The sequence below is a fragment of the Chiloscyllium punctatum genome, chromosome 2, assembly GCF_047496795.1.
Source record: "Chiloscyllium punctatum isolate Juve2018m chromosome 2, sChiPun1.3, whole genome shotgun sequence".
Lineage (NCBI taxonomy): Eukaryota > Metazoa > Chordata > Chondrichthyes > Orectolobiformes > Hemiscylliidae > Chiloscyllium > Chiloscyllium punctatum.
This window is the reverse complement of record NC_092740.1, coordinates 17,933,335-17,959,329: the sequence shown is the minus strand read 5'-3', so window position 1 is coordinate 17,959,329 and position 25,995 is coordinate 17,933,335. Positions and strand designations below refer to the sequence as shown.

Genomic DNA, 25,995 nt, shown 5'->3' with positions numbered 1-25,995 from the left:
GAACCATAGTCTGAGACAGTTTGATAATCACTGCTACCAAGATGGGGTTTTAGCTCCAGGTTTACTAAAGGAATTTAAATTCCAGTAGTTGCGATAGTAGAATTTTAACCTCTGTCCCAAGAAATTAACCTGGCCCTCTGGGTTACTAATCAAGTAACATGACCATTGCGCCACCATCTCCAATTCTGAAATGATTGTCAAACTGGTGAAAAAGTGTGTTGTATGTCTACATAATGATGAAAAGTTACATGACTGAAGAAAAGTTTCCTTAGAATGGCACCCATGCTAATTATGTGAGGAATTTGACAATTAAAAAAAAATCTAAAGAAGCACTTCCACAAATTGTAACCCTTCTACAAGTTGTAACAGCATTTGTCTAAGCTTTCATGTGACACTAAACTTTGCAGCATTTTACTCATTAGGTGGTAAATGCTGTTGGGCTAGTCTCAGCCCAGGGCTGAAGAAAATTTTGAAATAGAAGCGATGTACTGCAGTTGCTGGAGATCAGAAATAAAAATAATGTTGAAGAAACTCAGCAGGTCTGGCAGCATCTGTAAAGAGATCCGGGGGGGGTGGTGCTGTTGTGGTAATGTCATTGGACTGGCAATACAGAATCCTGGCCAAAGATCTGTGGACGCGTGTTCGAATCATACCATGACATGAAGACGATTAAGTTCAATCTGAAGAATATCAGGAATAGAGAGCTGAGTTAATGTTGGTTGTTGATCTTTTTTTTAAATAAAGCCCCATTTGTTTCTTGAATGTCCTTTGGGGAAGGAAATCTCTCATCCTTACTTGGTCTGGCGTATGTGTGAATCCAGGCTTTCAGGTAACCCTTAACTTCCCTCTGGGCAACTAGAATTGAGCAATAAGAGCCAATAACATTAAATTTAAAGCAAATGGAAGATTTTCTGCGCTTCTGCTTTTGAGCTGGATTTCAGCATTTTGGGGTGCACTGATCGGAAAGTAATTAGTTGGGTAATTATTCTTGCCTTTCTGGTTGTCAGCTGTACTCTTGAATCTGGCAGTCTTCAAACATTGCTCACCCCCAGCTTTTACTTGCAGTACGATGCCTGCTTCCACCCCCGCATCTCTCCCTCTCCCTCTCCCTCTTCCTCTCCCTCTCCCTCTCCCTCTCTCTCTCTCTCTCTCCCTCTCTCTCTCTCTCTGTGCTTTCCATGCCCTCAGGACATTACACAAAGCCATTTTTGGCCAGTTCAATACTTCTAGGTGCAGCCACTTGTTGGAAATGCAGTGGCCAATATGTCTGTAGCAAACCCCTGCAAGCTGTCATTTGTAAATCAAATGTGCACACCTGATTCACTTGTTGATTGAGATATACATTTTGGCAAGAATGCTTGGGAGAATGCTCCACTTGAGTACAGCCTGACCAGATTATTTATGACCATCTGACAGGAAACAGGGACGACCTTCATAACAAGACAGCTGCTGCAGCAGTGCAGCACTCCCCAAGCACTGCATTGGAGTGTGAATTCTCAAAATTGAGTTTGCCTCCGAAGCTGACAATTTTCTGACTCAGTGGCATGCTCAGAATTACAGCTGACGCTGTTTGTGTAAACTCATAGTTTAAATCCAGCCTTAGAAATAATGTAAAAGATCATGCTGAGAAAAGCCTCATTGTTTTAGAATTATAATAAACTAAACTCAAGACAGACCAAATCTAATGGGATCAAGGAATGTTAATTGAAAGCAAAAAATAATACAACAGACATTGGAAACAATCTTGGTGCGTCAAAACACAGCTAACATCTGAAGCAACTGGAAAAGTATGAAATTAAAAGGGAAGAATAGGAAATGAGCTGCTTCCAGCAGCTTTTTGTGATGGCGACTCCTAATTTTCTAAGAAGTTTTCCCATGAGCAGTGCCCATGGAATAGCTTGTCATAATTGCTTAAAGTAGGCCAGCATTATTTTTCACTGGTCTTTGCTTTTGTTTTAAGACCATCTATCCTGAGAGCTGTCCTGATTTAGTCACATGGCCTCAATGCATGATTTAGACAACAATGATAGATTTTGTGCCTATTTTCAACCTTGTCAGCTGTCCTCAGCACAAGAGACGAGCTTGATTCGTTCTGGCAAGCACAAGATGTAACTGAGAGCTGGGATGGCCCTTGGGTGCTGCTGTTTGTTTTGCAAGCTGAAGGCAAGGCTCATAGTTCTGTAAACCGCTTGTGTCACCAAAAGGTTATGACAGTTGTATTGTGCTACCACGATAGTCTCTGTCACGTCAAATTAATACTGACCTCTTTTCCACAGTTACTAATCTGGCAAAACTATTTTATGCTGCAGAGCCAGAGGAGATTGCTTATAGCTGTCACGTTTATTTTCTCTGTTTTCTCCTTGTGTCTCCAGCAAAGTCTGTCTTCTTTGTGGGAAAAGAGATTTTCTTCAGCGTAAAGTTTCCAACAACAAATAATTTAAGTTGGGTGTAATTTGTTTTACATTGGAAGAACTACTTTGATAAATCTGTCATCGCTTTCAAGTGGAATTTAATTTGATTTCAGTTCAAGTACACACCAAAAGCAGAAGTCTCCTCCTCCCACTAAAACATTGACTGAGGATCTTAGTAGCTGTGGCTTTTACTATCAGATGAAATTTGGAAATCAGGAAGGCTTCATTCATAGTGGAAATGTATAGATGAAAGCAATGCTGATAAAATTAATTTTTCCTGAGATGCGTTGAGGCAGAAATGTTAGCTTCAGTTATTAGGTGAGAAACCTCACCCTCTCCAAGTTTTAAAAAAAATTTCTGTCAGTCTTTTAAGAGAAACTGTGCAATGTTTTGTTTAATAGGGTTGAATGAGGAAATGGCTTAGATAGTTAAGTGGTTAATAAGAAATTAAATAGTTCCAGTGTGTTACTTTTAGCCATTAATCCCCCTTTCTTTTGCGTCCAGTTTGAGTCCTTCACAAATGAACTTGACTACAATGCTGGAATACAATCTACTGAATGCAATGTTGTTTTTCTTATACCAGTTATATTCCTCTTTAGGTTCTTCCCACTCCTGCTCATTCTTCAGTGAGACCTCAGTGTCTTCAAGCTCAACATGAGTTTGCTTTTTCAGTTGCCAGCAGTGAGGATGGAGGCACCAGAGCCATGTTCTTGTGCTCTTTGCAGCAATGTGTCGACAAGCATTGGCAGCAGGAGATGCTGAGTATTGATCACAGAAAGAAACTAGACATGAACAGCTGCTCACCAGGGAGAAGGCATTTCAAGCAGAGGCTGCAAAGGTCAGCGTTGTTTGCATTGGGTCTAAAGAGGTTAAGGGGTGATCGAAAAATTGTTTTCAAACTGAGAGGTTTAAATAGAGTTTATAAAGAGGCTCGTTCAAACCTTGGCAGGTCTCGCATGTGTACAATTTTAGTCTCCTTCCTGAAAGAAGGATATACTCGCCATTGAGGGAGTACAGTGAAGGTTCACCAGACTTACCATAATTCAGAACAATGGGATTTGAGCTTGTTGGAGCATGAAGAGTTAAAGGTGTGTGTGTGTCTGTGTGTGTGGAGAAGTATATTTCCTGTCTGGGGGGGGTGGGGGGTGTCACATTCTCAGCATAAGGAGCAGGGTATTTAGGACTGAGATAAGGATCCCCCCCCCCCCCAACTGAGGGCGGTGCATCTTTGGAATTATCTCCCTCGGCAGATTGGTGACTCAGTCATGAGTATGTTCAAGACAGATTGATGGATTTCTCAAAAGAAACACAAACAAAGAAATGGTGATGGTGTTGGAAATTGGCATTGAGATAGAAGATAAATCTGATACACACTTGAAAGGTGAAGCAGGCTTGGTGGACCAGATGGCCTCTTCCTCCTCTTTCCTCTGAAGTACTACTCCCACTGTTGTAGAGTGCTTTTGGCTTATTGGAACTAAGTTGGCACTTGGCAGAACAATCCAATCAGTCTCATTCCTCTTGGGAACAGAGCATGGGAATGGAACTGACAGGAATGTTCCACAGAAATCTGGCATGATTTGGATGGACTGAAGGGCGTCATGTACAGTCAATAATGAAAGGCCATTGATTTTACAAGTATTGGCTGAGCCTTGGAGTTGAGAGGACCTCGAACACACTGAGCCTGAAGAAGTGGTGGAAACTTTTTAACCATTTAAAGAAAATATTGAACAATTAATTGAGGATGTCAATATTTCAGGATTATTGTAGAATCCCTACAGTGTAGAAACAGGGTATTTGGCCCAAGATGTCCACACCGACCCTCCAAAGAGTAATCCACCCAGATCCATTCCCCAACCCAATTACTTTACATTTCCTCTGACTAATGGACCTAACCTACACATCCCTGAAACACTATGGGCAATTTAGCATGGCCAGTTCACCTGACCTGCACATCTTTGGAGGAAACCAGAGCACCCAGAGAAAACCCACCAGACACCCGGAAAACGTGCACACTCCACACCGACAGTCGCCCGAGGCTGAAATTGAACCCGGGACAGTGTCACTGTGAGGCCACGGTGCTAACTACTGAGTTACCGTGCCGTAAGATCTTTACAAAGTTGGGTGTGTGTGGGCTGAGCAATAATGCTGTTGCAAAGAAGCATTGCAAGCACAGTGGGCACCTCCTATGCTCTGTGTCTACGATTTTCATCTCCTCTTGCAGTGCCAAGTCTAATTGTACAATTGGGAACTGATTCTACCTACACTGAAACGTAAATATGGTTCTGCTTTGGTGTGGTTGCAGGACAGAGACGATGGGATTAGGTACACTACTGTTCTTTCTCCCACCATTAATTTGTGCAGAAATGGAGTTGCAGAAAGATGCTTTCTTGTCTCTGAACAATCTTTTTAAAACTGGTCATCTTACTAGGCCACCTGAAAGGGAAGCAGGAGCCAAGCAGTTATTTTGTGACGGTCATTTTTAGGTCAGATTCCATTTCCTGAAGAGAATCAATGAACCTGCTTTCTTTTTTTTTGAAAACTTCCTTGTCTGCTTTTTTTTCCAGAACTCAAGTTCACAGTTTGGTATTTGATCTCGACGACTAACAGATTACTTTTCCAGGAGCATAACCACTTCTGTCACTTCAAATAGAAAAGTTGAGACGGTGGCAGGAAATAAAATCGAAGAGCTAACTGAAAGGCTACTGAATAAAAGTCCTTCAGCAAAATGTTTTCCAAACCAGGAAGGTAGTGGATGGTGGGAACAGACAGTCTATTAGAAGGCATTTTATGGTTACCTTACTAACTGCCAATTAAGATAAATATCCAGGGTTAGGATTTTATCCAACATCAGCAAACAAAGCTAGAGCAACGTAGAATTTTTAACTTGACTGACTTTTCGAAACAAATTTATTTTGTTACTTGATTCAATTTTAATTTTTTGACATATATTCGGGCTTGTTTTAGAATTCCTTTGTGGAGTGAGTGGGTGTCAAAACGTCATGCCAATTTTGAGATGGCATTTGTAAAGCTTGAGTGTTTGCAGAATCCAGTGGGGTTAGGTATTCTAAGCTTGGGAAGGCAGACGGATATAAAATAAGTTGCTGGACAGTGACTGAATGAACCTGCTTGTAATGAGTTCCCAGTCTGTCTGGCAGTGGACCATACTACTGATTTGTGCACAACCTTGAACAGAGAGCCTGCTGTTTTGCTGGGTTAGTGAGCTAGATTTGGAGCGAAGAAGGGGCTGCTTTATTTCTATGTTTCAGCTGTATGGGAGGGGGAAAAAATGACAGAAGCAGTGAAAATGTACGTCGTGATTCGTAATGTAATATTATTTGTTGAATTCTTTCATAGGATGTCTCTGGTGCTGGTTGAACCAACATTTATCGCCCATTCCCACTTAGGCTTGAACCACTGCAATCCTTAGGGTACAGGGGCACTCTGAGTGCTGTTAGGGAGGAAGCTGTCAGGATTTTGACCCAGCGACGGTGTAGGAGTAGTGTTATAGTGCCAAGTCAGGATGTTGACTGAGTTGGAGGTCAGGTTGCAGGTGGTGCTGTTCACATATATTTGCTGCCCTTGTCCTTCAAGGTCAATGCCATCCAACTTGTTTTCCACTGCCTCCATTTTGAGGATTGAAAATTGTGATGCCTCATTGATGGGAGGTGAAAGAGGGAAAGAAAGACAGGGATGGGGCAGTGTGTTTCAAGCATTGCATCTTCAGAGCTCGTAACCCCAAAATATTCAGCATGTTACTGTGCCCTAGGAGGCTCTGTTGTAGGTGACGGAGATTCCAAGTTTGGAAGATGCTGTCACAGCCTTGTTGAGTTACCTCTTTGGAATATAATAGATTCTTCTGTTTTACTCATTCTGTGTCATAAACTGTGATTTTGATGCTTCATTGAAAAGAAAACTCCTCTTTCTCCCTAGTCTGCCTTCAGATATTCACAGTGTCATGTTTTGACACCCTACTGATCCAATGATGTCTGATGCTTCAGTTTCAATAGACAATGCAGTGAAGTTTCAGAAATCCAAAAGGGATTTGAATTCTTTCATTGATGGAAAGTTAGATTTTTAATAGAGCATTGCTGCCAGTTTTCAGATTATACTTAAATGAATTGTTTCAAAGTTATGAACATTTGATTGTGCTGTACATTCTGGACACTTTTAATTCCCTTTCTGGCAAAGTGCTGGAACACGACAGCATGACAGCTGTCTCAAATTGGACTCAGTTTCTGCTAGATCACAGACTACAGTTTGCACCATGCTGATTGCTTAGAAGGTACATCTGCAAGACTATTGTTGGAAACAGCAGGAGAGTTGAGCTCTTTGAGTGAACAGTCTTGTTGGCATTACATAGTCATGTGCAGGCTCAGCTGGCAAAATGAAACACTGCCATCGGAAATGTAATTGCTGGAAATAACTGTATGATAAAGACATGAGATTCAAACTTTATTCATAAACTCTTGGGAGACTGAACAGCAACAAATAGAATTAAGATGCCATCTTTCAAATGGCTTGAAATGTTATAATTTACAGTGTATGTTTTGAATAGAAGACCATATGTTATTTATATATATGTGTATTAATGCGTGCACTATTCAGCCTTACGTTTCCTGTTTATGGATGTATGCTGCTAAAATGACTTCAGTTTTTGAGGCCAGTCAGCAGATAATGCAAATTGGAACTGACAGTGTTATGTAACATGATTTATTTTGGAAAATTCTGCCGACTTTGGAATTAGAGCAATTGTGTTTTCCCTATTGTGCAGTCAACAACACAACAGGGTGTTCAACCCAGCTGTTCTGTGTTGGTGTTTATCGTCCACATAAACCTTCTGCCACTACACTTTGTTTCACCCTATTAGTATATCCTTCTATTCCTTTCTGCTTCATTAACTTTTCTAACTATAAAGATATCCTGTCTAAAAAGGGAATCAATGTTTGGCGGTCATAGACAGGGTTGAGGAATTGAAGGCACAATCATATCCACCATGATCATATTGAAAGGCAGAGCAGGCTGGAGAAGTTGAATGGCCTGTTTCTCATTCATATGTTATTATATATGCTATTCACTTAACTCCTTAAGTGAAGATTTCCTCAGTGTGTAAAGATGCTTGACCTGATTTCCCTGTTGGCTTTGCTCACGGCTATCCTGTATTTATGACCCTGAGTTTTGGTTTCCACTTACAAATGACAACATAATCTATTAATGCACCCTTTGAAGTGCCTTTATAATTTTAAAGATCACAAGAGTTAACATTTCTTGTTGGTGGATTCTGATGGAAGTTTCCATTGCCCTGAAGAATTGTTGTAGTGTGTCCTAGATATTTATACCACTTCCTGTTTCTGTTTCACAGATCCAGCATCTGATATATTTTGCTTTTGAACTAATGCAGCAAGACCTTTTTTAAAGGAATCATTGAAGGAAAATAAGGTCTTGGTTAAAAGGTACCAAGGATATAAACAGCAAGGAGCTGTTAACTTGAGTAAAAGTGCGTTGTATTATAATGAAATATGCTACTGGGTCAAGAAAGAGGCACATCTGATTGTAAAACTTGAATGATCAGCATTTACATGAAGAAATTCAACATTAAAATCGAGCAATTGCTGACTCAGTAGTTCTTCCTGACGAAGGAGCAGCGCTCTGAAAGCTAATGCTTCCAGATAAACCTGTTGGACTATAACCTGGTGTTGTGTAATTTTTAACTTTGTCCACCCCAGTCCAACACCGGCACCTCCCAGTCTTCATTAATCTGGATTGAGAGAATACAGCACAATGGTAAACAATCCCTGATGGAGATGGCTTATCAATGCTTCAGTCTGGAACAATAGGTGTGCATCTCCATTGTAGCACCCAGCTATAAAAATAGCCCAAAGACAAGTGTTGAAGCTGTCAGTTGTCATTGACTTAAATGTTGAAAGACTGAGCTGTTTTATCATTCCTGTTAATGGCTCACAGGGGTGTTTAGTGTTTTTGTATAAGCAAGCAGGTACAGAGATCACTCCTGGCCTGAAGAATTTAGCAGATTAGCCAAGATAAATGGAAAGAATCAGAAAACTAATATTTTAGTCCCCCGTCATGTTTCCATGCTGATGTTTATATTCCATGTGACCCACCTCCCATTTCTTCATCTAACTTCAGTATCATAACCTTCTGTTCGTTTTCCTCCTTCAGTTTCCCCTCAAATGCATCTAACCTGGTCAAACCAAAGAGGGAAGAAAAGCAATCGTATTTACATAGCAACACCTTTTACAGCATCTAGATATTCCAAAGTGCTTGGAACAGGTTGAATAATTCATTCCTGAAGTATCATTACAGTTGCAAGTTAGAAAAACATAGCTGTCAATTTGTGCATTAGCAAGATTCCAGCAGTAAAGCAAATGACCAGTGACATGTGCTATTTGCCTCAAAGATGACTGGCTGCAGTGAGTGAGCTCCATATCCTGCACAGCCTTGATTTTGTTTGGATCTCTGTAAACTGCTTTTGGATGCTGAGATGCAGAAGTGTTGGAGGCCTGTCTATAGTTCACCTGTGATGTCACTTACTCAAAGATGTCAAGGTTGGTCCAGAATGGCCTACCACTTCTGAATCCATTCTGCTGTTCATTTGATTGTTGCACAGATCATTTTTGAGTTTAGTCATGATAACTGATTCTATTATTTTACAAACTGAATAGTAGATTTGTCGGGAGTGTCAACTGTTTTGACTTGGGGCTCCATGTTAGACAGTTGCTAATCTGGACCATCACTTCTAATTGTTCAATGCCTTATGTTTTGTAATTCATTCAGGGGATGTGGACTTCACTGTTTGGGCCAGTATTTCTTACCCATCCCTAACTGTCCTTGGAAAAGCTAGTGGTGAGCTACCTTCTTGAACTGTTGCAGTCCATTGAGTGGTCCAGTGGCTCAGCGGTTAGCAGTGCTGCCTCAGCGCCAGGGGCCTGGGTTTGATTCCACCTTTGGGGACTGCCTGTTTGCACATTCAGCCCATATCGACATGAGTTCCCTCCAGGTACTCTGGTTTCCTCCCACAGTCCAAAGATGCAGGTCGGATTAGCCATGCAAAATTGCCCACAGTGTCCAGACATGTGCAGGCTAAGTGGATTAGCCACGGGAAATGCATGCTTTTAAGGTAGGGGGATGAGTCTTGGTGGGATGCTCTTCAGAGAGTCACTGTGGACTTATGGGCCGAATGGCCTGCTTCCATACTGTAGAGATTCTATGATGCAGGGGAAGGTATACTCATAAGACCATTCAGGACTCTGTTCCAAGATTTTGACCAAACAATAGTGAAAGAATGGTGAGATATTTTCAAGTCAGGATGGTGAGTAACTTGGAGGGAACTGACAGGCGGGTGGTATCACGTATTCCATATCTCTGCTGCCCTTGTCAAGCGAGATGGCAGAGGTGGTGGGTTGGAAAGTGCTGTGTAAGGAACCTTGGTGATTTCTGGATGGTACACACTGCTGCTACTGAATATTGGTGGTTGAGGGAGTGATTTGTTTGGGAGGATGTGATGCCAATCAAAAGCTAAAGCCAATCAAATATTTATTTGTTTGCTCAATTCTGAAGAAGTGACACTAGATCAAAATATTTTCTCTTCACAGGAGCTGCCAGATCTTTTGAGTTTCTCCAGGAATTTCTGTTTGGATCTCAGATCCTCAGTATTGAAGTTCTTTGTTTTATCTATTTACTCGTCTCTGCTGAAATCACTTAACTGTTTAATGTTGTGCCTTTGTGCAAGCATATTCTAATGTTCTGTACAATCGAGAACATCAAATTATAAGTAATGAGTAAACAGACTAAGAATCAGATCAACAATGTCTTTTTTTATCTCCCTCCCTTTTTTGGACTGTGAACTTAAAGGAAAAAAATTAAGTAATCAGAAATGCTCACTGTGGGTTTGTAAACTTAAAGTTTAATCACTTGGGCTTTTTTCCAGAAAATTACTATTAATATAGATGAAACTAATGCAGTTGATGTGTATTTGGATGTTCAGAAGGAGTCACAAGAAAGACTTAATAGTAAAGGCCCATTGTATTTGAGGTAAAATGAGAGCCATTGTCCGTTTAAAAATGCAGTGGAGATAACAGAAGGTGGAGTTTAGGTGCTGAGCAACTCACTGCACTATTTATCGCCCCTGATCTGCTCTTGTTGCCAAAGTATTTATTTGGTGAGTCCAGATCAGTAGTGACTAACCCCACGAATGTTGATACTGGGGGATTCGATTATGGTAATGCTATTAAAAGATAAGGGACTGTAGTTAGATTGTTTCACATTAGAGGTGGTCGTTGTCTGGTGTTTGTGTGACATGTATATTACATAATGTGGTTTCATTAAACAAATAAGCTTTATCTAGCTCTGTTTGTGACTTTAGAATATGCAAAGTGCTTCACAGCCAGTGAAGTTCTCCAGAAGCAGTCACTGCTGCAGTTCAAGCCAATAAACCAACCCGTATCTGCACAGCAAGATTCCACCAATGGCAATGAGGCAATTGAACAACGATAGTTGAAATGAAGGGAAGTGATGTGAACATGGTCTTTGCCGTACAACTGAGCCCTTTCATCCCTGCTACCATTCTAGAAAATCTAAACTCAATATAACCTCACTCTGCCCTTACACCTGATCAGTTATTTGCAATGTATTGAGCAGCATGGATTTACACAGTAAAAAAAAATAATTTTGGAAGTTTTGATTTTGGACTTTAAGCTGAAATAAGCAACTGTTTAAAGATGAAGCAATCTGCCTCTGGTACTTTCTTCCTGCTGACTCCTACAGTGATTGTGTTGAGTGAACAACAAAGTGTAACCAGGGAAATAAGAGTAGGTATTTTCATGTGGTGCCAAGACCTGAGAAACACCCAGCCTTCCAAGTGAGTGAAATTTATGAACAGAGTTTACGTTTTCTGAACTCTATAATCCACCTCTGTTGTGCCCCCCACTTGCTTCTTTACCAATACATTTCAATGCTCCAGCCAATACTGGCACTGAATATCTGAACTTAGCAAGTGGTTGTCCTCGCTCATTTGAAAGAATTAGCTCTTCCCTCACTACTGACTGACGGACTATTTTTAGCAAAGAGCAGCTGTAAAGGAAAGTAGGTCTATAATGGATGAATGTGTTCTCAAAGTCAAACTAAAAGGCTGATTGTGTAGGTGCCTAAAGGGAAACAAAGTAGGTGTATTGGCAAGGCAGCTTCCCGTCTGAATGAATTACTTCTCTTGTGCAACAAAGAAAATGAGGGCGGCCTGTAAAACTTAATCCAAATGCATTGCGTAAGCAAATCCACGGCTTTGGTAGTAGTTTTGCCACAATTTGTTACAATGGCTCTCTTGTCATTTGTGAAATAACAATCATCAGGCAAGGACATTAGTATCAAGTGTAGAAATAGAAGTATAAAAAGATTCATTTTGAAGCTGTTAGAATCTTTGTAGTATTTCTTATCCTTTTCAGAGAACACCCAGCTCTGACTTGCCATCACTTTGACGTGGAGATGTGCAATGAACCAATTGCATTAACGTCTGGCTTGAGCTCATTCTGGAAGTTGTCAGTCACTATAGTTACAGTGTGATCAACTCATTGACCTCATTATGGATGATGGAAGAAACGAACCTGTGTCTATCCAATCACGTCTTCCCTGGAATTTCCCAGAGCTCTCCACAATTGATGAATTGCATGCCACCAAATTAGCCACAGAAGTTACAAGTATCAATGAGATAAATGTAGGGACATTTAAGCAACTCTTGGATAGGCACGTGGATGATAGTACAATGTAGGGTATGTAGGTTCATTTGATCTTAGCATAGGATAAAAGGTCGGCACAACATTAAAAGCCGAAGGGCCCGTACTGTTCTACATTCTATACTAAAATGAAACAACTGCGGATGTTGGAGATCCGAAACAAAAGCGGGAAGCGCTGGAGAAACTCAGTAGGTCTGACATAGTGTATGAAGAGGAAAAGACTGAATGTTTTAAGTCTAGTGCCCTTTCTTCAGAACTGAAAATAGCTCGGAAAATGTGGTATTTATGCTGAAGATGGAAGCTGGGGGTGAAGGATCGAGACAGCTAGATGAAGACACTGTGCAGAGAGAGAACAAGGGAAGTGTACCAAAGGAGTGCTGACAGTAAAGTGGGGAAGATGTTAATGCTGAAGGGGTGATAAAGGGAACTGTGGTTGAAAATGAGAGGGCTGTGCTGGGAATAACCTATACAGAACAGGATCTGGGGATGCAGAGATGGATAACAAACATGGAGGGAAGTGTTCACACTCTAAAATTGTTAAACTCCATGTTGTGTCCTAAGGGAGAAGATAACATGTTGTATTGAGCTTTAATGGAACACTGCAGCAAGTCTGAGATAAAAGTGTTGGCATGGGAACAGGAAGGTATGTTGAAGTGACGAGCAACTGGAAGCTCAGGGTCATTTTTACAAGTAGAGCAGAGGTCTTTGGCAAAACTGTTAACTGGTCTTTGACTTTTATTTTCTCCACAGATGAGTTCCGCCAGCATTGTGTTTTTGTGTTGACTTATTCTACTTTGATAATGTTGGGGGCAGTGATGAATGTTGGCTTGGATGCCAGGTGAAATTTGCTGTCCAACTGGTGTCACAGGATTTTATGCATCCAACAGAACAAATAAGTGGGACCTTGGTTCTTTGTCTCTTCGAAAAAGTACCAGTATCAACATTGCAGCTCAAGAGAAGTGTTATCCCAGATTGGGGGCTGATTTGGTTGCTCAGTTAACTGGACGGTTGGTTTGTGATACACAGTGACGCCAAAAGCCTGGGTTCAGTTCCTGTTCCACCTGAGGTTATCATGAAGGACCACCCTTCTGAATCTTTTCTCTCGTCTGAGTTGTGGTGACCCTCAGGTTAAACCAGCACCTGTTGTCTCCTTTGAATGAGAGAGCAGCCCAATTGTCTTCTAGGATTGTGGTGCCTTTACATATCCCTGAATATCTGCTGAAATGCAGTTTAAATCATAATTTTGTTTTTGTCTCGGGGTCAACATTTATTGCACATTCATAATTACATTGGAGAGGTAGTGGTGAGCTGTCGTTTTGAAATGTTGCAATCCTGAGAGTCTAAGGACGTCCACAGTACATTAGGAAGGGAGTTCCAAGATTTGCCGATGACATGAAGGTTGGTGGAGTTGTGGATAATGTGGAGGGTTAATGTAGGTTGCAACGGGACATTGACAGGATGCAGAACTAGGCTGATAAGTGACAGATGGAGTTCAACCTGGAAGAGTGTTAATTGATTCACTTTGGAAGGTCACATTTGAATGCAGAATTCTTGGCAGTGTGAAGGAACAAAGGGATCTTGGGGTCCATGTCCATAAATCCCTCAAAGTTGCCACCTAAGTTGATAGTGTTGTCAAGAAAGTGCATGGCGTGTTGGCTTTCGTTAGCAGGGGAGTTAAGCTTAAGAGCCGCGAGGTTGTGCTGCAGATCTATAGAGCCCTGGTTAGACCACACTTGGAATATTGTGTTTAGTTCTGGTCACTTCATTATAGGAAAGATGTGAAAGCTTTAGAGAGGGTGCAGAGGAGATTTACCAGGATACTGCCAGGACTGGAGGGCATGTCTTATGAAGAAAGGTTGAGGGAGCTAGGGCTTTTCTCAATGGAGCGAAAAGATTTACAAGGATGTTGCCAGGGTTAGAGGATCTGAGCTACAGGGAGAGGCTGAACAGGCTGGGGCTGTTTTCCCTGGAGCGTCGGAGGCTGAGGGGTGACTTTATAGAAGTTTACAAAATTATGGGTATATGAATAGGAAGGGTTTGGAGGGATATGGGCCGGGTGCTGGGACTAGATTGGGTTGGGATATCTGGTCGGCGTGGACGGCTTGGACCGACGGGTCTGTTTCCATGCTGTATATCTCTATGACTCTAAATGCAACATGCATTGTTCTGACATTAATCCAGCTGTCGAATGCAAACTACAGTACATCAAGGTGAAACCATCTTTTGCTGGTCAGATTTCAACATTCCAGTATAATATTCAACCAGATCAAATTTCGAAACAATTCTAGTAACTCATCCGTCGTGTTGTGGGGCCAAATGTTACATGGAACCCACATGAAGTTTCAGCCTGAATTGGTGGAATCAGACGCTGTTGGAGAGTGATTTAGAAAAGTGCAAAGGCATCTAATGATTGGTTCACCTGTTGGACTGCCATAAGATTCGCGCATATTTTGTTTGAAAAAAATCATTTCTGAACATAAATCGAAACAAGGGTAGGCCATCATGCTCCTTGCTTCATTAAAATCACGGCTAATCTGAATGTAGTTTGACCTCTACTTTTGTCCATCTGTCCTCCAAAAACCCAAACTTCTTTGTTGATCAAAACTCTAAATCAACCTTAAATAGATTTAAAGATCCACTCTCCACTGCTCTCTGTGGACCTTCAAAACCTAACAACTCAGAAGAAAGATCTCATCCCTGTCTTAAAATGGGGGTCGCTTAGTTTAAAGCAGCAGTCCCTCATTCCAACATTCCCCATGACTGGAAATGTTCTCAGTGCATTTATTCCATCAAACACCGTCAGAATCTTACCTATTTCAAATGATCACCTCTCATTCCTCTAAACTGATCTGCTCCATTTTTCCTCATGCAACAATCCCTTCATCTCAGTAATTAGCATTGAGCAGGTTACCTGAACTGCTTCCAATGATACAATTCCTCTCTTTTAGAAGTTAAAGCTATTCACAGTACTGGAGGTGCAGTCGCACTGTACCATGTACAGTTTTAGCAAGACCCCCCTCACTTTAGTATATACACACAGAAAATGCTGGAGAAACTCAACAGGTCTGGCAGCATCTATAGGAGAGAAACAGGTTTAAAATTTCAACCCCTCTTCAGACTTAGTCATATCAGACTATAAATGTTCATTGATTCTTCCTCCAAATGCTGCCAGACGTGCTGAGTTCTTCAACATTTCCTGTGTTTGCTTCAGATTTCGAGCAGTATTTTGCTTTAACATTGAGAACTTTCTGTTCCATTTCTCTTGTAATAAAGGTCCATGTTCCATTTATCTTCCTAATTACATGCTCTGCCTGCATTTAATGTTTTGTGATTAAAGTTGAAAGACATGCAGATCCCTCTTTTGCAGTCTTCATTTAATTTATATTCTGCTTTTCTAATCCTGCTAAACTAGGTAACCTCTCATTTTCTCATGCATAAGCCTGATAGTGTTTTGCCCACTCAGCCTATTGGAATCTCTTGACAGACTCTATTCTCCTCACAATTACATTTCCTACCAACCTTTGTATCATAGCAGGTTTTGGCTAAGATACAGTCAGTCCTTTCCCCCAAGTAGATGATAAATAGTGAGGCTTCTGTACAGTGGGCCAAGTGGTAGAAACTGACATCGGTGTAGATAGGTCAATGTAGATACGATGGGCCAAAGATGCGATATGACTAAAATCAGATTAGATTACTTACAGTGTGGAAACAGGCCTTTCGACCCAACAAGTCCACACCAACCCGCCGAAGCGCAACCCACCCAGACCCATTCCCCTACATTTACCCCTTCACCTAACACTACGGGCAATTTAGCATGACCAATTCACCTAACCTAGTGGCTCTCCACTCGTTTCTCCGATCAGAAATGACCTATTTATCCCAACTCTGCTCGTTAGCCAGTCCCTTAATTTATCACTCGCAACACCATGAGTTCTTAGAGTCATAGAGATGTACAGCATGGAAACAGACCCTTCAGTCCAACCTGTCCATGCTGACCAGACATCCCAACCCAATCTAGTCCCACCTGCCAGCATCTGGCCCATATCCCTCCAAACCCTTCCTATTCATATATCCATCCAAATGCCTCTTAAACGTTGCAATTGTACCAGTCTCCAACACTTCCTCTGGCAGTTCATTCCATACACATACCACCCTCTGCGTGAAAAAGTTGCCCTGTAGGTCTCTTTTATATCTTTCCCCTCTCACCCTAAACCTATGTCCTCTGGTTCCGGATGCCCGACCCCAGGGAAAAGACTTTGTCTATTTATCCTATCCATGCCCCTCATAATTTTGTAAACGTCTATAAGGTCACTCCTCAGCCTCCGACGCTCCAGGGGAAACAGCCCCAGCCTGTTCAGCCTCTCCCTGTAGCTCAGATCCTCCAACCCTGGCAACATCCTTGTAAATCTTTTCTGAACCCTTTCAAGTTTCACAACATCTTTCTGATAGGAAGGAGACCAGAATTGCACGCAATATTCCAACAGTGGCCTAACCAATGTCCTGTACAGCCGCAACATGACCTCCCAACTCCTGTACTCAATACTCTGACCAATAAAGGAAAGCATACCAAACGCCGCCTTCACTATTCTATCTACCTGCGACTCCACTTTCAAGGAGCTCTGAACCTGTACTCCAAGGTCTCTCTGTTCAGTAACACTCCCTAGGACCTTACTATTAAGTATATAAGTCCTGCTAAGATTTGCTTTCCCAAAATGCAGCACTTCTCATTTATCTGAATTAAACTCCATCTGCCACTTCTCAGCCCATTGGCCCATCTGGTCTAGATCCTGTTGTAATCTGAGGTAACCCTCTTCGCTGTCCACTACACCTCCAATTTTGGTGTCATCTGCAAACTTACTGACTGTACCTCATGCTCGCATCCAAATCATTTATGTAAATGACAAAAAGTAGAGGGCCCAGCCCCGATCCTTGTGGCACTCCACTGGTCACAGGCCTCCAGTCTGAAAAACAACCCTCTACCACTACCCTCTGTCTTCTCCCTTTGAGCCAGTTCTGTATCCAAATGGCTAGTTCTCCCTGTATTCCATGCGATCTAACCTTGCTAATCAGTCTCCCATGGGGAACATTGTCGAATGCCTTACTGAAGTCCATACAGATCACATCTCCTGCTCTGCCCTCATCAATCTTCTTTGTTACTTCTTCAAAAAACTCAATCAAGTTTGTGAGGCATGATTTCCCACGCACAAAGCCATGGTGACTATCCCGAATCAGTTGTTGCCTTTCCAAATACATGTGCATCCTGTCCCTCACGATTCCCTCCAACAACTTGCCCACCACCGAGATCAGGCTCACTGGTCTATAGTTCCCTGGCTTGTCCTTCCCTCCCTTCTTAAACAGTGGCACCACGTTTGCCAACCTCCAGTCTTCCGGCACTTCATCTGTGACTATTGATGATACAAATATCTCAGCAAGAGGCCCAGCAATCACTTCTCTAGCTTCCCACAGAGTTCTCGGTTGCACCTGATAAAGTCCTGGGGATTTAACCACCTTTAACCGTTTCAAGACATCCAGCACTTCCTCCTCTGTAATCTGGACGTTTTGCAAGATGTCATCATCTATTTCCCTTCCGTCCATATCTTCCATATCCTTTTCCACAGTAAATACTGATGCAAAATATTCATTTAGTATCTTTCCCCATTTTCTGTGGCTCCACACAAAGACCGCCTTGCTGATCTTTGAGGGGCCCTATTCTCTCCCTAGTTACCCTTTTTGTCCTTAATATATTTGTAAAAACCCTTTGGATTCTCCTTAATTCTATTTGCCAAAGCTATCTCATGTCCCTGTTTTGCCCTCCTGATTTCCCTCTTAAGTATCCTCCTACTTCCTTTATACTCTTCTAAGGATTCACTCGATCTATTCTGTCTGTACCTGACATATGCTTCCTTCTTTTTCTTAACCAAACCCTCAATTTCTTTAGTCATCCATCATTCCCTATACCTACCAGCCTTTCCTTTCACCCTGACAGGAATATACTTTCTCTGGATTCTTGTTATCTCATTTCTGAAGGCTTCCCATTTTCCAGCCGTCCCTTTACCTGCGAACATCTGCCTCCAATCAGCTTTTGAAAGTTCTTGCCTAATACTGTCAAAAATTGGCCTTTCTCCAATTTAGAACTTCAACTTTTAGATCTGGTCTATCCTTTTCCATCACTATTTTAAAACAAATAGAATTATGGTTACTGGCCCAAAAGTGCTCTCCCACTGACACCTCAGTCACCTGCCCTGCCTTATTTCCCAAGAGTAGGTCAAGTTTTGCACCTTCTCTATTTCATCAAGGTGAAACAGCAGTCCACCCAGGCAACTTCCAATTACTTGTGTTATTAATGCAATTGAAAGTTCACCAGCACGGAGACTGTTCAGTTAGGGATTTTGAGCAGGATGCCCATGTAGAAAACAGAGTCTCTTATCCTGTTTCAATCGCCCATGCAACCTCAGACCTCTTGATTTAATAAAAGTGTCTGATTGAAGCCTGAGTATATAGTCACAAATGCAGCCTGACGAAAGAGCATAATAGGTAGCAAATTGCTGAAACTAAATCTACCCTCTGCAGTTCTGGAAAGCATTGATCAAAATAGCACACTATTCTGAGTCCATGAATTAGAATAGAGCTGATGCTTGTAAGGAATGTCTCTCTTGTACCAATTCAAGCAAACTTAATAAGAACTATCCTATAACTTTGGTCACTTAAATCAGTGACGGCATACATGAGTCCTGAATGGACAAACAATGGACCAAAAATAATCTCTCTGGCTTCCTAGCATTTTTGATGTATTGCCATCAAAGGAAGAGTTACATGGGCTGATTGTAGTCTACATTGCCTGTGAATTTGCTTATATTGTAATTTTGTTGAAGACCATTTTAGGCTACCAAGAAAATTGAAAAATTCCATTATCAAGCTTTTTTGCTGATTTTTCTAAGAGCTGAAACCTGTTTCTTTCAAAGAAAATATGTTGCTTTTGAGCCATTCAGTATGTAAGCAAAACTGCCAAAGGGTTGCTGCCCTTTTGACCTGGAATTCCTCCCTCGCTCCCCCCCCCACCCCCCAACAGTTGACCAGAAACCTTTCTTTCTGTTTATGTAAGCGTCAGAAGAAGGCTTTTCAAATCTTCCAGATCTGTCTGTTCACTGCTGTATTGTTGCAGTCAATCTCATCGTCTAATACAGCCCATAAATGAGACCGATAGAATATCTGTCTGAAATCTGAATTCAATATTTGTCAAATCAGGGAACAGTTTATTAGTACAGAGGCAAAGTGTTTGGATGGTTTGTAAAGCTATATACTAAACTATTCTGTGTTTAAATTATTAATAATTGTTGCTTAGCAGTATTCACTGGACAGTCGATTGCCAAAGATTTATTTCGGCAATGTGTTCAGTGTGTTAGAAGCATATTGAAATGTAACTAATGCTGAACATAAGGATCCCTGGGCTTTGAATTTAAAAAACAGTGTTCAGCTGCTGACCTCCTGACAAGCTGCCTGTGAAATGCGTGGAAAGCCCCCTACTCTGATGTTTGCTCACCTTTTGGCTTGATTTGTTTGGTTGTTCCACAATGCAGCTGCAAATGTAGCATTCAATTAGCACGCTACTGAGATGTAATGTGTGGTGTTGGGTTTAACAGACCAAATGTCAATTTGTGCTGTGCAAGTGGCTTCTGAGATGAAGGCACCAGATTAAGAAAAAAGGTGATGTTAATCAAAGTAACATTTGGCTGTAATCTCAACAGTCCATATACCAGAATGTTAAATGTTTAGATTAAAGGTGCAATACAAGGTTAAATTTAATACAGTGCAATGAAATAGTTTATGGGACAGCTATCTGTTGGCTCAGTCAAATGAAGTTTGAAAATGGATTGTAATTGTGTTGCTATCTGTGCATAGCAGTATGGTTAAAGGTTTATTGACCACATTTCGGAAATGGTTTATTTTGAGTTTAGCTGCCATTGTTTGGATAAAATAGGTGGGAAAATACGTTGCAATGAAGAATGAAGAAATTTACAAGTGGATATGGATAAGTTAGCTGGATGCACCGAAGTTTAGCAGATGGAGTTCAATGTGGATAAGGGGGAGGTTGCCCATTTTGGTTAGAAGAACAAAAAGGCAACGAATCTAAATGGTGCGAAACTTCAAAATGCTTTGTTGCAGAGCAATTTGGACGTCTTTGTTCATGAGCTTGTGTGAAAATCTCATCTGCAGGTACAGCTGGTGTTAAGAAGGAACAATGGAATTTTGGCATTTGTTGCAAAAGGAATGGAATACAAGACTATACAAGTGTTGTTGCAGTCAAATAAGCCAGTGGTGAGACTGTATCTGGAGTAATGCATGTAGTTTTGGTCACCTTACTTGAGGAAGGATATACTGTAATTGTATTGGAGGCAGTTCAGAGAAGGTTCATGAGATTAATTCCATGTTTTATGAAGGCAGATTGAGCAATTTAGGCCTATACTCATTTGAGTTTAGAAGGGTGAGAGGAGATCTAATTGAAATATATACTTTGCTAAAGGAGGTTGACAGAGTAGGCTTACTGAGGATGTTTCTTCACCTGGGGCAATCTGGATTGAGAGGCCATAGTTTTAGGATAAGGACTATCAAATTTAAAACAGACGAGGAGGAATTACTTCTCTCCAAGGATCATGAATCTCTGGGATTCACTACCCCAAAGTGCATTGGACTTTGGGACATTCAATAAATTTAAGGAGACGACAGACAGATCTTTAACAAGTAACCGGTTAAAGGATTATGGAGAGTTGTCAGGAAAATGGGGTTGAGGCTAAGATTAAGTCAGCTGTGACTGGAGCAGGTTCGAGGGGCTGATTGGCATGCTCTCACTGGTCCTAGTTCTTACATTCTCATGACCTTCCTGTAGAAGAATATAGCTCACAATGGCCAATCGATTCTGTGCTGACTGTTTGGTAGAGCAATCCAGATAGGCCCATTCTTAGCTCTTTTCTCTATCGCAGTTTGTTTTTCCTCAAGGGTTTATTAAGTTCCATTCTGAAAGCTGAATCTTGTATCCTCATCTCCGGTTCTTTTTGCAAGTCATCTTAAATTAGTAAGTGCCTTCTGATTAATGACCCAAGGGACATGACAAAGAATTTGGAGGCAAGAACGTGACAAACCTGCAGTATGTTGTTGACGCAGTACTTTCGACAGATTCAGAGAGGCCCCACAATATTGTGGTGCAAATAAAATCCAGAAGTTTAGAATATGATTTTAGCATGAACAATAAACACCACAAAACAAGGTTAAATAGAAAGGATAAAGGCAAAAAAAGTAGTCAAGGTTGATGTGGATATGTGTTACAGTGGCGCAAGTGAATAAATTTGCCCACTTGGGACAGATGTTTACAAAAGATGGTCAAAGTAGCTCAAATGTCAGAAGAAGAGGGTAGAAGAGGTAGTGAGAAGCAATTCAGAGATGATGTATGTGTTAACAAAATTTAAAGTTCTGACAGGCTGAAAAAAGTCAGATGTTCCGTTATATCCATTTTCCTGGACATGTTTGAAATTTGGACAATGTGTAAAGATCCCTGGAAGAAAATCGAGGCCTTTAAAAGATGCATGTGAAAATTCAAGAATTCATACATTGACCGTCACAAATGAAGAAGTCATTGAAATTGTGGATGCAAAAGAAAATCCAAAAAATGTGACACCTAGGAAATTGTGTGTTTTTTCAATTATTGGATCTGAGTTGAAAAACTACAGAGACCTCTTGGAGACGACAAAGTGGAGGGCAGCAGAAAGAAGAAATGACATGGTGTAGTTACATAACGAAAGTGACAAAGTAATTGCAGTTGAGTTGTACTGGATGTGCATGGATGGCACAAATCAAGTTGACGCACCATGACAGCAGATCTCCTGATCAGAGTTAGCTACCAGCAGAACAGGATGTAGTCTCTTGTCCCTGAAACCATTCTGGTAAATATCTTCAGTACTTTGTTGGAAGCACTGAACTCCCCCTTCAAGCGTGTTACAACCAAAGGATGCCCAAAATCAGATATAAAGCTCCAGCAAAGGTCAACATTTAGTTTTTGTAACCTATGGGCAATTTTGCCATCTTCAAGGATTTATGGCAAAGCAACTGTCACCCTCCCATTAGATCCCCCTCTACACTGTTTAAAATTTTGGTGTTTGACTTGTGTTGTCTCTCCTCATTCTTCCTACTCAAGTGCATCAACTTGTAGTTTCGACATTGTATTTCACCTCTTCAATGGTTCCATTAGCTGCCTTCCTATATTCTATTCAATTCTTTCACCATCCTCCTCACAGTTTCCGACACTTTCACGTGATGTCATCTGTTGATTCTGGAGTTGCCCTCAACAGCAAGAATTGCTGCATTTCATACAAAGCTGTCTCAAGCAGTGTGGGTGGTCAATACTAGCAATAAACTCTCAACTTTGACTATATTCACACTGTGCTTAACCGATATAGCTCACCAGTCTGGCAACAGTGTAAGTTCATTCAAACAATGATTCTATGAATGAAATGAGTTATGAATGAAATCCTCCAAGGGAAGGATTCAGCTTTTATCCTTTCACCTAGTAATGCACGTTTGTGCTTTTGCACAATGAGCTGATGTTCATCGGGGATCAAATGCTAAGTGAAAATTAGGAAGACCTGTCAACTCATTTCCTCTTGCTGGGAAATCCTGTCTCTTTTGTCTATTGTACTACCTACTGTTTAATTGGTTTGGAAAGTACTAACTAAAATTTTTGAGGTATTTTATTTTAAATCGACCTGTTCAGAGATGCTGTGACACTTCTGGAGCAAATAGGCTATGGATCCAGACCTCCTGAGTTAGAGATAGGGAAACAGACATCGCACCACAAGAAACTGTAAGTGGATTTGATCACTTTGAACTGGCAAATTACTAGGAGAAAGTGAGGACTGCAGATGCTGGAGATCAGAGCTGAAAATGTGTTGCTGGAAAAGCGCAGCAGGTCAGGCAGCATCCAAGGAGCAGGAGAATCGACGTTTCGGGCATGAGCCCTTCTTCAGGACTCTTTCAGGAGCCATTCCTGAAGAAGGGCTCATGCCCGAAACGTCGATTCTCCTGCTCCTTGGATGCTGCCTGACCTGCTGAGCTTTTCCAGCAACACATTTTCAGACCGGCATATTACTGTTTCCCAACACCATCCATTAGAGACAAAAATAGAGATTGCTGGAAAAGCTCAGCAGATCTGGTAACAACTGCGAAGAGAAATCTTCTGAGGAAAGGTCCCTGGACCCGAAACGTTAACTCTTCTCTTCACAGATGCCGCCAGACCTGCTGAGCTTTTCCAGCAATCTCTATTTTTGTTTCTGATTTACAGCATCTGCAGTTCTCAGAGTGAGGAGGATGGTGAAAGGGTTGAACAACATATAGGAAGGCAGCTAGTGGAACCATTGAAGAGGTGAATCACAATGTCAAAACTACCAGTTGCTGCACTTGGGTAGGAAGGATGAGGAGACACAACACAAGTTTTTGCCATCCATTAGAGACTTGATTCCAGTGAATCCAGAGGAGCCCTAACTCAACACTTTAGGTTTGTACTTAGCTTGTTATTTCTGTGTCCCTTTTCATGGATTGTGAGAACAGTTTGATTCCTTTCCTAATCTGCTGACATGAAGTATTAACAAATGTGGAAGCCTAAACTTTGAATTCTAATAACTAGCAGATTTCAATATAAACGCCTAGCATAGAAGCTTCACACTTGTGTTTGGGTGTTTGGCTTCCTTTGTATTGAACTGAAGAGTTGCTATTTCAACTCTGGCATTGTCTGAATTGAACTGAAAACAAAGCTAATGGCCTAAAAATGTTCACCCAATCTGTCAAACTCAGCGGTATAAAATCTTTCCATTAACACCATAGGGGTTTGCTGTCACATACTTTCTGAGCAATGTTGGATTTAGGTCATTAATCAACAATTACTCGCTGACTTTCTTAAAAAAAACACTTCACAGCAAAAACCCACATCGACCTGTGTTTTTTCAAAATAATTCAAATTGAAACTATGATATTACCCACTGTTGATCAGACTTGGAGATGATGTCTGAACTCTGTTCAAAAATGACTTTCTGACCTTTTTTAAAAGGAAAAGACAAGTTGCTTTCACATAACTAAAACCAAAAACCCCCTTTCTTCTAAATTATCATCATTTGGGGAATTTGGATTTTAATATATTATAAGCCTTTAACACACTACAGTCATTGTAAAATGGTATGTTGTCATCTTGCATATGCATTTTATAAAATGGCTGGCCTGGCTACCGCAGATACCTTCTGAAACTAATTGTCATATTGGCTAGTGAAATATGGCAATTTTCCAGACCTAATATTTCTGGTAGGTATACTTTGCTCAGTAAATGTTACCAAATTGATTGGGCTTGCGCAACTTACTCATGGTGTGTTTTGCCATTGTTTTGTCGTGTTGTCCAATAGATTCAGATTTCAAACATGTACCATAGTGAGATTTGAATTCACAATCCCTTGAATCAATAGACCATTTCCATAAAAGCACCATTCCTCCATGTGTGTTATTCTGTTGCGCTGTAATTAGTCTTGGAGTGCAGCCTTTAGAAAATTAAATACTATGAACGTGAATTGAAGAAGTGTTAAATACCTCTGTCTCCTCATGCCTGCAAATACAAAACTAGGTAAACTCACTGTCCAAAGAAAACTGGGTACTTTGAATCATCATAAAGGAGGTTAATCCAGACTACACACTTCATGCTCTCTATAATTATTCATTTAATTTAGTACAACATAGAAAATTCATGCTCTGAGTTTTAATGTTTTTTGTTTCATGCACATTGCACTGTTCACTAGTCACCGGCTTCTGAAGAAAAAATAATTAACTCCACTTCCTGGTCATCAGTTTCAAGTCAAAAAATAGAATACTTCTATGTCCATGTTGTAATTTGTTGAGGAAATAGTTTATCCTCTGATTCTGTTTTATTTGTGTTATGCACAGAACAAGGTTGAGCAGGTTTAGAGAATTATCGGCCACCTGTCTTGGTGTTAAACAATTGCGATAATTGGGCATTCTGTCACTCAGAACCTTGCAAGTTAAATGAAACAATCAAAGCCTTGACTCATACAATATCTGTAAGTGGAACATCAGGGAAATAGATTAATCATGTGCTGTCTCTTTGAGAGGTTGGGACAGAGCACCCAAGATCCAGCCTCTGGAGCATACTCATCCATCATGAATTGGTGGCAGACAGAATAAAGTTCAGCACTTGACACTGGTGATGCACCACAGCATAATTCTGTCTTTCACTTATTTCTTTATCCCTCACTGTGCCCGAATCTCTATTGCGGCCAATCCATTTAGCCATTAATTTTAATTTGTAAATGTTTGACCTTTATGGATAGAGATCGGTGCTTCCCAAGCTTTTACCTACTTGATCCTATTGCAAAGCTTGAAAACTGTGATCACTTGGTGACAACTATGAGGAGGTGTGAGATAGACTGGGAAATGGGGAAGATACATGAGAGCAGGGGATGGGGAGATGAGACCTGTGACAGTGTATGAAAACTCCAGTGGCCTTTGCGACCTTGGAGTTTGCAACATTACTTAATTAGCTAATTAGAAATTAGCTAAGTAGTGTTTTTGAATGATTTGTATCAGGGTGTCATGTTTGTTTAAAATACAAGCGTTCTTTACTTTTATGATAAGCTCAGAGTTTTGCTAAGATACTGGAAAATTCCCAATTAACACGCCAATTCTGATTTCCTCTTGAGTTGATATATAAAGCCAATAATTTTCTTAAACAGTGTTGAAAATCATTTTTGTGACAAGGCACTGCTAGATTAGATTAGATTCCCCACAGTGTGGAAACA

General features: G+C 40.9%; 1 protein-coding gene across 1 annotated transcript in view; it reads left to right on the top strand.

Annotated features, from left to right (window-relative positions):
- LOC140486967 (E3 ubiquitin-protein ligase SH3RF1-like) overlaps positions 1-25,995 on the top strand; it is a 132,425-nt gene that overhangs the window by 6,544 nt on the left and 99,886 nt on the right. The window contains exons 3-4 of the mRNA XM_072586239.1: positions 3,011-3,173; positions 3,459-3,499. Coding sequence (XP_072442340.1) covers positions 3,011-3,173; positions 3,459-3,499 — 204 coding nt within the window. The remainder of the gene's footprint in view (positions 1-3,010; positions 3,174-3,458; positions 3,500-25,995) is intronic.